The sequence below is a fragment of the Lutra lutra genome, chromosome 10, assembly GCF_902655055.1.
Source record: "Lutra lutra chromosome 10, mLutLut1.2, whole genome shotgun sequence".
NCBI classification, from domain to species: Eukaryota; Metazoa; Chordata; class Mammalia; order Carnivora; family Mustelidae; genus Lutra; species Lutra lutra.
In genome coordinates this window covers 72,111,704-72,124,661 of record NC_062287.1, presented here as the reverse complement: position 1 = coordinate 72,124,661, position 12,958 = coordinate 72,111,704, and the positions used below count along the sequence as shown (strand labels likewise).

The 12,958-nt window shown below is 51.0% G+C and overlaps 1 protein-coding gene and 1 non-coding gene across 5 annotated transcripts in view; both read left to right on the top strand.

Moving 5' to 3' along the window:
• Positions 1–12,958, top strand: part of ABCC8 (ATP binding cassette subfamily C member 8) — a 73,512-nt gene that overhangs the window by 48,101 nt on the left and 12,453 nt on the right. For all 4 annotated transcript variants that reach the window (XM_047690451.1, XM_047690449.1, XM_047690450.1 and 1 more), the window contains 10 exons: positions 2,473–2,502; positions 4,406–4,441; positions 5,299–5,397; positions 6,463–6,547; positions 7,216–7,296; positions 8,946–9,083; positions 10,683–10,808; positions 11,700–11,799; positions 12,027–12,268; positions 12,363–12,529. In XM_047690451.1, coding sequence (XP_047546407.1) covers positions 2,473–2,502; positions 4,406–4,441; positions 5,299–5,397; positions 6,463–6,547; positions 7,216–7,296; positions 8,946–9,083; positions 10,683–10,808; positions 11,700–11,799; positions 12,027–12,268; positions 12,363–12,529 — 1,104 coding nt within the window. The remainder of the gene's footprint in view (positions 1–2,472; positions 2,503–4,405; positions 4,442–5,298; positions 5,398–6,462; positions 6,548–7,215; positions 7,297–8,945; positions 9,084–10,682; positions 10,809–11,699; positions 11,800–12,026; positions 12,269–12,362; positions 12,530–12,958) is intronic.
• Positions 2,785–2,891, top strand: LOC125080202 (U6 spliceosomal RNA). The gene has a single exon (XR_007121239.1). It is a non-coding gene; the product is annotated as a U6 spliceosomal RNA (small nuclear RNA).

Here is a 12,958-nt window from a genome sequence, read left to right as displayed (position 1 = left end):
GTGCTGCCTCTTCCTCCAACCTAGAATTCCCTCCCTGTCTGCCCTTGGTCCTCCCCCACTTTCAGAGTTCATCTCAGCTCTGACTTCTTGGAGTCTTTCCACACTCTCTCTGATTTCTTCTCCCCCAAACTATTTTTTAAATTTACATTGTTCTCTGATTCTAGAAGAATGTCCATTAAATTAGAAAACTTACACAAGTATAAAGAAGGTAAAAACCACCCATTTCCAGTCTTCTCTCTATGCATTTGCAAGGTGTTTGTGGGTCCTTTCCCCGAAATTTCTAGAATACTTTCTTACCCTACTTGGTTTTGGCCCTCATAACTCTCTGACTTTTGTACCTGTCTGCTTTTCTCTACCAGACAGCAAGCCCTGTGAGGGTGGGCTCTGGGCCTCAATGCCACTTGGTGTGCACACAGCTCCTAGCTGGTTGAAGGGAAGGCCATAGGGTTGGAGAACTGGGGGGAATTGTCCTTCAGCTCAGTGCTTGGTTCCAAAGGTACGGAGAGAGGAGGGATGAAATGGTCCCAACATTTTAAGACCCAGTAATCAGTGAGAGAAAGGATGTGCCACCCTGTACCATCTTGTACTTTCAGATGGAAACATCTACACACAAAGGCTTGGGGAGGCTTATTCTAGGGAGGCTGGGACTACACTGGAAATAGGCAAAGATGTACCTGGATTCATACCCCAGCTTCCCTTCATCCTAACTGTAACATCGGGCATGTCATGAAAATTCTAAGCCTCAGTTTCCCTATCTATAAAATGGGGATACTAACACCTCTTTATAGTGTTGTCCCTGTGGATGACAGCTTCACACTGTGTCTGGCATGGAGAAGCCCTCACTGAGTGCTAGTCTCCCTCCCTCCCTTCTCCCAAATGACAAAGATGTCAGTTAATACCTCCCTATATTACAGGTCACTCATGCGTTAAGCAAGGTGGCAGCTGAAAAAAATGCTCTTCCTGCCTTAAAATCCCACTGGGGATAAAGACTCACGAAGGAGCTGATTAGAGAGTTAGTCCATTACAAGGCTAATTGAGCAGTCCAGACATGATGCGAACTGAGTTAGGGCCGAGAGCACTCACTGTGTGCTGGGATCCTCAGGGAGGCCGCAGATGTGCTTTCCTCCAGGTAAAGACAACTCAGGAAGCAGTTCTTTGCAACTCTGAAAGCAGGCAAGACAGGAAGTTTCCAGAGACAAGCTCATCTGAGCCGTGGCCATAGTTGGAATTTGTAAGCTTTGGTTTTTCATCTGTCTCACGTTATCAGCTGCCCAGAAATTAAAGCAATCTGGTGGTTGGAGAACGCAAGGGTTAGCGGGGTTGAGAGAATGAAAGGAGACCCAAAGATCACAGAACAGAATCTGAGGGGACGTGAGACTACACATTCATCAAGATCTCCTCTCAGCCCTGCTCCTCAGCAAGGGACAGAAAGGAACTCATCAGTCTCCTTTCTTTCCCTGGTTTTGTCCATCCCAGTGTTCCTGACCAATCATAGTGAAGTAATGTAGCATGTTCATTAAGAGCATGAAGCTCTAGAGTCAGACACATAGATCTATTTCCTCTGCTACTTGCTGGCTGTGTGGCTTTGGGCAAGTTACTTAACCTCTCTGACCCTCACTTTCTTTGTCTGTAAAGTGGAGACAGTCAAAGTCACCCTCCTTCATGTGATTATTTAAAGCTTACAAAAGATGATACTATTACAGTGTTTATCACAGTGCTTCTAAAAATCTCAATATAAATGTTAGCTGGTTTTAGTGTGATTAAAGTAAGATCTGTATGAAAACAGAGCCGATTGTCTTTCCCCAAATATGCATGTCAGAAACACCTATTTTCTTGACAGAGGGCTACTTCTGGAAGGTTGAGAGGTGGTCTGGGGGAGGAGAGAGAACAGTGGCAAAGTCAGTATCAAAATTCAGGTCACCTCACTCAGACTTTTCAAATTTTTTTTACTATAATCCACAGTGTGAAACTCATTTTACATCACAGTCTATTACATTCATGCATTGATAGATACGAGAAAAAATTGTCACCAAAAAATACACATCTTAATCACATGCTATGCACTTTTTTTTTTTTTTAGAGCAGCTGCAGTTCACTTCCTTCACACCCAATTACTGGGTCCCAATCTACTTGTGTGGATAAATTGATTCTGAGCTTGACAAAGTCACTTTGCCTCTCTGAGCTTTTGTTTTCCCAACTGGAAAACCATCGTGATGCCCAGCCTGCCTTGCTGTGCTCTGAGCCCGGGCCAGGAGCACGGATTTAGCCCTTGCTGTTTGGAGGGTGCTCATCTAGGTGCTGTGGGAAGGACAGAGATGAGAAAAGGGAAGCCACCTGGGGACACTGGGGAGAGGCGGGAGGGCAGGGGTGGCAGGGATAGGCTGCTCTCCAAAGGACCTTTTGTGATGGAGAGAAATGCAGTGGAGTGAGAGTAACTTGGTGTTGGTTTTTTCCCTTTTGTGCCCCAGCAAGCCTTCCTGATGAGACGGGAGAGGACCCCAGGTACAGCCTCGAACTGGGTTAGAAGTGGGTCCCAACAAAGGGAAGAAGCTGGGGGACTGGGAGGGCTTGTGAGGGTGGGATACTAAGTCCTGGACTGCAGGGTCTGCAGCTCACATCATGTCAGAGGCCCCAGGCCTCACAATAAGGCATACTTCACAACAAGGTCAAAGTCTGCTTCTTGGAGAGAAAAACCAACTTAGACACTCCAGTCTGTGGCCTTCAAGGTCATATAATATAGAAACACATATACAATATATCTGCGGTTTAAAAATTTCATGGTGAGTGCTCGCTTCGGCAGCACATATACTAAAATTGGAACGATACAGAGAAGATTAGCATGGCCCCTGCGCAAGGATGACACGCAAATTCGTGAAGCGTTCCATATTTAAAAAAAAAAAAAAAATTTTCATGGTGAATGAAATGGCTGGCTCATTCGGCAGAGCATGAGACTCCAGACCTCAGGTCGTGAGTTCAAGCCCCATGGTGGGTGTGGAGCCTAGTTAAAAATAAAATTTTTTTAATTAACTAATTAATTAAAATGTCATGGTGTATAGTCAGAAAGCAGCTACCTGCTTGCCATGGGCTGGTGGGAAGGGAGAAAGGGAGTAACTGCTAATGGGTGCAGATTTATTTTGGGGAGGTGATAAAAATGCTGTGGAATTAGTGGTGATGCTTGCACGACCTTGTGACTCAACTAAAAACCATTGAGTTGGAAAGCAAATGGCAGGGGAAAAAAAAAAAATAGGGGGGAAGAAAAGGCTCTGTCTAAAGGGTCCTAGGGAGTGCTCCTGAAAAAAAAAAAGTTGAGAAACATTGCTGTGATAGAGGAGGTGGATATCCCCCCAGGCCAGACAGAAAATGAGGCCTTACTGCTTTATGTTTAGGGTATGGGCCTGAAAAAGTCCAAGTAAAATCGATTAATGAGGCTCCGAGACCCTCACAACCCTCCCCAACCTCACAGCTCCCAAGAACATGAAGCGGCAGCATGAAGCCAGGACTAGGAACGTTGACTCAACTTTGTACATACACTCAAGCTCCCGGCCTTCTTTCTGACCCTGGAGTGTTTCACTTCTCCGTGGTTCCTCTGCCCTTTCTCCCACCTTGTCCTCAAGTGCCTGGGTGTGATGACAGGCCCAGCCTTTCTAGCCACAGTGACCATGCTTCTTGAGCCAAAAGGCCCAGCTGACAGTACGTGACAGGTCTGACCTGTGGATGAGAACAGCGGGATAGAAGGGCAACACCAGAGCGGTTGCCGGCAGCCCAGGGCACATGGATGCTGCAGCTGACAGACTCCCAGACTCCCCACATTCCACCGCCGGCGGCTGACAGGGCCACACGAGGCTTCCCATCACGCCCGAGCCCTTCTCGGCCCTCTGGCTGCCACCGCGAGAGCTCTGTCGGCGAAATGTTCCCACACACAAGCTGCAGGCCTGGCCCGGCTTCTTCCAGACAGCCCTCCCTGCCCCAGCTGTTTCAGCAGCCACGTCTGTCTGAGACGAGTCTGTACATTTGAGCCCTGATGCAGAGGCCGGTGTCTGGAGGAGCCATATGTTGGCCTTCATACTCCTGACACAGGATTACCCACACCCCCCCAAACACACACGCACACACACACACACACACGCTTACACCCCTGGTGCCTTTCCCCCATTCTCCCTCTTGGCTGGGGCCCTCCTCACACATCTCACACATACTGGGGTGACTACACAGGGTCAGGCAGCAGAGGCTCCCCCAGGACGGCCAAGCCCCACCCACACCCCTCCAGACAACATGGGTGGCTGCATCCTTGGTCCCAGGGGCTATAAAGGCACCCTCACACTGGGTTTGAAGGAGCCTGGGTGTCTGTGGAGAAGTTGGTGCGTGCATGGGAGCCCTGAAGTTACGTCTTTTCTTCCTGCTGCAGCCCAGAGCGGGAGCCAGTGGCCGACTCGGACGTCAGGTACTGTGACGGGGAGCAGCCGCCCTCTGGGCAGGCTTCCTCAGAGGGGTTCTTCCAAGGGAGACACAGAACTCTTTTTTTTTTTTAAGATTTTATTTATTTATTTGACAGACACAGATCACAAGTAGGCAGAGAGGCAGGCAGAGAGAGAGGGGGAAGCAGGCTCCCCGCCGAGCAGAGAGCCTGATGCGGGGCTCGATCCCAGGATCCTGGGATCATGACCCAAGCCGAAGGCAGAGGCTTTAACCCACTGAGGCACCCAGGCGCCCCGGAGACACAGAACTCTTGAAGGCAGCCCCCCAGGGCCCAGCCCAGCTGCGGGATAGAGGCCCAGGGGGGCTCCATGCTCCACCAGATGGTTCAGAGGCCTCAAGCTGCTCCCTTCACATCAGATCATTTTATCCCCCCCACCCCACCCCTTGTCTTTGGTCTTCAAACACCTGATCACACTAAATGTGGTTTCCTTGGCTCTGCTTATTTTTAAAAAGTTCCACTTGGACAATTACCTGTTAGTGTCAAAATCAAGTGGTTTGAGGGCCTCTCAGGGAAGAAGGAAATTAGGGGTTGAGGCATTACTTGGTTTGGTCACACTTTGGGCTTCTCCCAGTTCTGGGTGAAGACTCAGGAGAAATAGGTGACAGGAGTGGGACAGGTTGGCAGCAGGGCAGGGCAGGGCTGCGAGCCCGTTCCCCCCAGTCTGCCAAGACCCCAGCACCCAAGCCCAGCCCAGGCCGCTGGAGGCCACATAGATTTCTGCCAGGTGCACCACCTCCGCGGTCTAAGCCATCTGCCTGACAACTGCCTCTGAGTACAAGCCCCTGAGAAGGCTTCCCCTGCTCCCACCTGCTTTATTCCAGGAAGAGAGGCCCCGTGGCCTATGCTTCTCAGAAACCATGGCTGCTAAATGCCACTGTGGAGGAGAACATCACCTTTGAGAGTCCCTTCAACAAACAACGGTAAAAGCCTCTCTGAGGAGGACAGGCTGGGGGAGGGGAGAAACTGGTCAGGGGCAGCCCCAGACAACCCTCCCCGGCGCCAGAGCCCCAGCCGGCTGCTTGTGCCTCCATTGATCTCCCATACCCAGCCATCCTGCTCTCCGGGATGCTTATCTGGATTCTAGCCTGTTCCATATGGCGCACCTGGAAATGATTCAGATATGCCTGGGCATTGGGGCGGTCTAGCTCCTGTGGATGTGAGGGCGTTGTGTGGAAGCCCTAGTGCCTTCCCTTGGGGCGAAGGGGAAGGCTGACCCAGCTTCCCATGGTTCCCTACACCCACTCTGCAGCTCATGTGCTATTTTCCCTCCCATGATAATAATGGTTACCATCCACTGAGCTCCTGAGTGTCAAGGGCCATGTCCCACTCTTTCTATGCGTGGCTTCCTCTAATGCTCACAACCGCCCCAGCAGGAAGCTACTATGATTACCCTCTTTTTACAAGGCTCAGAAAGGTTAGGTAACTTGCCCAGAGCCACCCAGCCAATAAGTGAGAGAAATGGGTCTCAAATCCAAGGCTGCCTGACACCCAATTACATGTCACCTAGACACTCTGATGCCTCCATGCACCCTGGCTGGCATCTTTTCAAGCTAAGAGCTGCCCAGGGAAGTAGGAGAGGAGCAGGCTGGCCAAATATTTGATCAGCCATCATCATTACTGCCAAAGCCTACCAGCAGTGATTTTCCCTGGCCGTGCCCCCAGTGTGGGCTCTGGCCGCAGCTTCTCCCACTGCCCAGGGGCCCGGGGCCCCCTCTTATCACTTACATGGCATATTTGCTACTATCTAATTTCATCCTTCAAATATTTAACTGGCCCCAAGACTCTGTGAGGTGCTGCCCTCAGCTCTTTTCACGCTCACGTGGTGTTTGTTTGCACCCAAGCAGAAGGCCATTAAGGCCATGGCTCTCCCTGAGACCAGCTGCCCCAAAGTTAATGGCCCAGTGCATGTGGTCAGGCCCCACTCTGGCCAGGCTGACCGGCTGTGTCCGCCCCCCCACATCCCACCCTCCCCCCAACCACTCCAGGTACAAAATGGTCATCGAAGCCTGCTCCCTGCAGCCGGACATCGACATCCTGCCCCATGGAGACCAGACTCAGATTGGGGAACGGGTTAGTAGCAGCCTCTATGGGGTTTTGTGCAAGGCAGGGCCAAGCTCCCCTGACCCCCCAGCATGTCCAGAGATGATTCTCAGGGAAAGCAGGTGACTGGAAATTAAGAGAGGGGAAAGGTGGAAGAGCTGCCTGCAGTGAGGTCAGAATGGTCTCAAGCCCTGGGCTGCTGGCCGTCCTTGACAGGTTTGCCACTAGTGCTTTTGTGGGCTGGAGATGACTTGGTATCGCCTTCATTCATGCCTCACGTGTATTCTAAGGGCCCACAGGATACTACGATACTACGTGTATTCTAAGGGCCCACAGTCATCTCCTTCATCTACCCTGGCCAGGTGGGGCCCCTCCTCCGTAAGCTCAGGCGTATGGATTCTCCCACAACTGTCCTTCTGTATAATTTAAATCCCTACTTCCTGTGTCTGAGTTGTCACTGGTCAGATGGTCCCTACATGATGAATCTCCAAAGATGTGGGGATCCCGCTCTCCACTTCAGAATGAATTTAGTAAATTTGTATTAAGTCCCTCCTCTCTTCACGCGTGGTGAGGAGGGGTCAAAGAGGTGGAGAGAGCCAGGCCACCCCCCCAAAGAGCTCACAGTCAAGAAGTGAGGGCCAGGACAGTCTTTCCTGAGGGGCTCTGAGAGTGTGACCTTTCCTCTCCTTCAATCACAGGGCATCAACCTGTCTGGTGGTCAACGCCAGCGAATCAGTGTGGCCCGAGCCCTGTACCAGCACACCAACGTTGTCTTCTTGGTGAGTGTCTTAGCCGGTGTCCTCCTTGGGGCCCTCCCTGACTCACTGCCTGGACACACATACACACACACACACACACACACCACCACCACCACCACCACCACCACCACCCAGCAACTCCCTCTCCTGCCAGAGATATCAGCTAATCGTTGATAGGGAAACTAAGGCAAGGATAGTGCAAATGACCCTCTGTGGACTTTGCACTGAACTCTGCAGCAGCCGTGAAGGGAGACGTGTGGTAATTACAGGCTGCCTCCTTGTAGGACAGCCCCAGACTGTCAACACTTAGTTAGCCCCGCTAGAACACGTGGAATGTATGTGCCGCTTCCCACCCCATGCCCAGAGCAGACATTGCTAATTGATCACAGCAGTAATAATAGAAAATTCAGCATTATCAATGAAAGCAATTCTGTGAAACCCCACATTAAGTTTCTTTGGGAAACTTAACTTGGCCTCAGAATCCTTCTCAACACAGCACTCCAGATAACCATTAACAGTCAAACATGAGAACCCCTTATTAGCTATATCTGCCCTATTTCATGCCAAGTTCTGTGTTAGGTGCTTTGGTTGACACTGAGGAATTCGGAGAGCTAGGTCTTGGCCTCAAAGAGGTAGAGTCTAACTAGGGAGATAGATCTCACCCACACTTGAGAGCCACAGCCCAGTTGAAAGCCAAACTGTGGCACAGTCTATGAGGAGACTTGTCTAAGGAGACCACGGTGAGGGCTAGGATAATCAGGGAGAGCTTCCTGGAGGAAGAACTTGAAGAGGGAGTCAGTGAAACAAGGGAAGAGGAAGGCCATTTGGGTAGGGAGTCAGAAGAAGGAACATCGGGTCTCTGAACCTGGTTTTATTCTTTCCCCCGCCTGCCCTCAATACACATAAATGCTCCCTACAAAACACACTTCAAAATGTAAAGGTTCGTAGTCTTTGTTACCCTCTGACATAGCCCTTTACAAAGTACCAACCTATTCATGGTCTTATGTGAGCTTTTGTTAGAAGAAGTAAAGTGGAGATTGCCGTTTATTTCAGCAAAGTAGTATTAAGCTCTTATTCTACCTGGCACGGGCATAAGGAGTGTCGGTTCTTGGGGTCCTCACAGGAGTGGACAGATAAATATCACAACTGGAATTGAGAGGAGGGAAGGCTAGGCATTGAAGTCAAGAAAGGACACAGGAAGAGCTAGGATAGAGCACTGAGGGATGAGTCACCAGGCAGACAAAAGGTAAAATGGCACTTTGGTCAGAGGAAAAATCGTAGGTTAAAAACCTTGGAGTGGCAAGTTCTCTGGAAACCTGGAGTACAGGGAGCTTGGACAGGTCAGATAAGTGAGACCAGACCGACGGAGCAGGTAGTAGAGCGCCTAGATCATCATGTTAAGGAAATTGGACTTCAAAGGCAATGGGGAGCTATTGAAGGTTCAGGAGTCAGGAAGTGCCTATGATTAAATCTGTTTGAGAGCAGTAACTGACAACAGCCATATTTTAAGATGAGACATCTAAAACCCAGAGAGGTTAAGTACATTGTCCAAAGCCATATAGCTAACCAGTGTCAGTCCCTGGACCAGAGCTGGTATAACTCTGAGGGGTTTTATTCTCACTGTTTCCCCTCCCCCTACCCCCTGCCCCCACTTTCTCCCCTCTGCCCAGGATGACCCCTTCTCAGCTCTGGATGTGCATCTGAGTGACCACCTGATGCAGGCCGGGATCCTTGAGCTACTCCAGGATGACAAGAGGACAGTGGTCCTAGTGACACACAAGCTCCAGTACCTGCCACATGCAGATTGGGTGAGGGGCCACAGGAGGTCAAGCTATGGCGGGCTGAGGTGGGAGAGGCAGTAGGACATCTTCAAAGGAGTCAGTGTCTCCATAGCTCTTCCTAAGGGTCGCAAAGCAGAAGAGATCCATGCTGAATGGCTCCAAGCAGGCAGGGTCGCTCAGGCAAGTCCTATACAGGCCAAGGATTTGGTATCCTTTAGAGCTGCAGATGTTCCCTTCCTCACCTGGGGCCCCTGTGGGTACATGCCAGTCTGGCACCAAGAAGTCTCAGAAAGAAGCAGACACTCCATTCCTACCTTCTACTTATGGCTTAGTTTGATGATTCATCTCCCCTCGCCTCGGGAATGCTTATTTGGATGGGAGAGCCATCTTCCTGCCCTCTGACCCACTGAGGGTTGGATGCATTTAAGTCAAGATCGGGTGGAAAATACGGAAACAAATAATGCAAGTCGTAGTGGAAACTTCAGTGTTATCAATAGAATGCAATTTTGTGAAACCCCATCTTAACTAAATTTCTGTACTCCTCAATATGGAGACAACAGTTACTTCTCAATTAATTGGAAAGCATTTAAAGATTTTTTATTTGTTTATTTGCCAGAGAGAGAGATCACAAGTAGGCAGAGCAGCAGGCAGAGAGAGAAGGGGAAGTAGGCTCCCTGCTGGGCAGAGAGCCCAATGTGGGGCTCGATCCTAGGACCCTGAGATCATGACCTGAGCCGAAGGCAGAGGCTTAACCCCACTGAGCCACCCAGGTGCCCCTAATTGGAAAGCATTTAAACTTTAAGATTGAAATCATGTGAATTTAAAATCTGGGCCTTGCAAGACTCCTGTATACATTTGCCCCTGAAAATTGATCTTTAAGCTTGTGCTAAATGGGCCTACATCTTCCTTCTACTTTTTAAAACTATTATGACAGGTGCAGAAGGTCTGTGACTGAGTTTCCATAATGACCTTGGCAAGGCAGTTCGGGACAATCTTTAGTCCAAAGAAGGCAGACAAAGGCATGACTGGTTCCTTGACATGTCAGACAGCAAGACTCCTGGCATCGCACCTCACATCCCAGAAGCAGCTGGGTTGGGGGGGGGGACGGAGATAAAGGAGCTGGGGAGGGTCTCTGAATTAATGACGAATGTCTATGAATGGGAAACATTGAGTGTTTCAAATAAAATCAGTTTTATGATTTCGAAGAGGTATGGCCACACACCCTTAGACCAATAGGTACTTTGTCAACCACTGGTGGAACCTACCAGACATGCAGTCAGGAAGTGCTAGAGGTAGCATGCAATTAGCTATTGAGTGTGTAAAAACAGCTGCCCCTGGTGCGATCCTAGCAAGGAATCAGATGGCTTGACCAAGAGCCACCAATTTGCTCTGCAAACCTTCTTAGCAATCCTGGGACAGCCACTGAGAATTATCTCCCAGAAGCACCGACCTCTAGACCCTGGGAGTGTGTCAGTGAGGACCATAGTGGGAAAGCCAGCAGCCAGTCATGGTGGGGGAGAGGATGAGTATGGGTCCTTCCCAGACACCCTGGTGAGGGGTGGGGGTGTGACCGCCACTTCCCGTTCCCGTTCAGCCCCAGGGCTGGATCTATTTCTGCCTTTCCAGATCATTGCCATGAAGGACGGCACCATCCAGAGGGAGGGCACACTCAAGGATTTCCAGAGGTCTGAGTGCCAGCTCTTTGAGCACTGGAAGACCCTCATGAACCGGCAGGACCAAGAGCTGGAGAAAGTGAGTATGTCCTAAGGGCAGGGCAGCCTCCCTCTGAGGAGAAGTTTCTGTTAGAACCTGAACACATAAAGGCCTTCCTGCCCTCATTGCCCTAGGGAACCCCCCAAAGGACAGATGTGAGAGCTGAGCGTGAACTCCCTCCTACCAGAGGAGGGCCGGTACTTATTCTAGCTACTCAGGGCAGACTCAGGTGGATGCTTTCCCCTTATTCTGAAATAGTCAGAAACCATTCAGTTATAAAATTCCAGGGAATCAACTCAAACTGGCAAAGAAGAAAAGGAGAGAGGTAAAGACTTTCTGGCTCATGAAAGTAAAAAGTATCAGCTTCAGGTACAGCTGGATCCAGGTAGTTATCTGAAACCTGTTTCTTTCCTTCCTTGGCTCTGCTCCCCTCAGACCATCCTCATTCTCATGGTGGCGAGAGAGCTGTCAGCAGCCTCGGGCTTACATTCTCCCAACTCAACACCTCCCTTTGCAAGAGAGTACCTCTGTCACAACAGTACATCAGAAATCCTCAGGCTAACTCTCCTTTGTCCACTTTGGTCCTGTACCCACCTTGACTAAATCACTGTGTCCAGGGATGAAGAATGTGAGATAGGCCAGCCCTGGGTCTCGTCCCCAGCCCCAGAGCCAGGGAGAATGATCAGTCCACCTGAGTCACAGGGACTAAAGAATAGGGGAGAGATGGTCTCCCACAAGAACATTTGGGATATCGTTAGCAGATAAATGGGGAGGAGTAAATTCTGGCAAGAAAAACTTGTGTCTATCTGGACCTTCCCACAGGTGGGGGCACCCTGGAAACATGATATTGCCGGGGGTGGCTGCCCTCTACTTTCCCTTTTTCCCTCTGCACATTCTGAGGACATTGACCAGGTTCCCTCTGTCTTTCAGGAGACTGTCATGGAGAGAAAAGCCACAGAGCCATCTCAGGGCCTGCCCCGAGCCATGTCCTCAAGGGATGGTCTCCTGCAGGATGAGGAAGAGGAGGAAGGTACAGACAGTGGGACTAGCAGTGAGATCATGGCCTGAGGTTTGATGGACCATGGGGAGACAAAGGTTCAGTGTTCTGGGGGTGGTGAGATAGCGTGACTTCCACCAAATCCCTTCCCTTCTGTGTGCCTCGGTTTTCCCATCTGTAAGTGGGGATAACATGCCCCAGTTTTGCCCTCAGAGGGACATGAAATGGAAAGCCACAGGGTGGGTTCTTGTGGCCTGCAGAGGAGGGAGCTGAGAGCGACGAGGAGGACAACCTGTCTTCAGTGCTGCACCAGCGGGCCAAGATCCCGTGGCGAGCCTGTGCCAAGTATTTGTCATCTGCCGGCGTCCTGCTCTTGTCTCTGCTTGTCTTCTCCCAGCTGCTCAAGCACATGGTCTTGGTGGCCATTGACTACTGGCTGGCCAAGTGGACCGACAGCGCCCTGACCCTGAGCCCTGTGGCCGGGAACTGCTCGCTTAGCCAGGTGTGGCCAGCTGCCCTAGGGCTGGGGCCAGCGGGGGGAGAGGGCTGAGCCGCGGACACCCCCAGGACCCTGCCTCATTCTCTGCCCGGCCCAGGAGTGCGCCCTTGACCAGACGGTCTATGCCATGGTGTTCACTGTGCTCTGCAGCTTGGGCATCGTGTTGTGCCTTGTCACGTCTGTCACAGTAGAGTGGACGGGGCTAAAGGTGGCCAAAAGTTTGCACCGCAGCCTGCTGAACCGGATCATCCTGGCTCCCATGAGGTACCCTCTCCCGAGCCATGCTGGGCTGTGGGCAAGTCACTGGTCTCTGGGCCTCAGTTTTCCCATCTATAAAGTGGACATATGCAACCTCGGTCACAGGCTGGAGGGGGTGGGGTTCAAGGAGACAGTGTGTGTGAAAGTGCCCTCCTTGGGGCAGAAGGCAAGGAAAACGAGCATTTACTCAGCCACACACGCTCATCTAACTGTCACGACAGCCCTTCAGCAGAGTGAGCATCTGCAGGCTCCGTGTCGATGTAAGTTTCCCTTCCCCGGGCAGGTATCATCTGCCCGTCGCCACCCACAGATTCAGCTCTCCCCCTCCTCCCTCAGCCAGCCTGCAGGTTCCTACACTGGGAACATGGGGACATGATTTCCTCTCCTGCAATGGGATGGATAAAAATCCCAAAGGCCACTTGATGTGAAACAGTT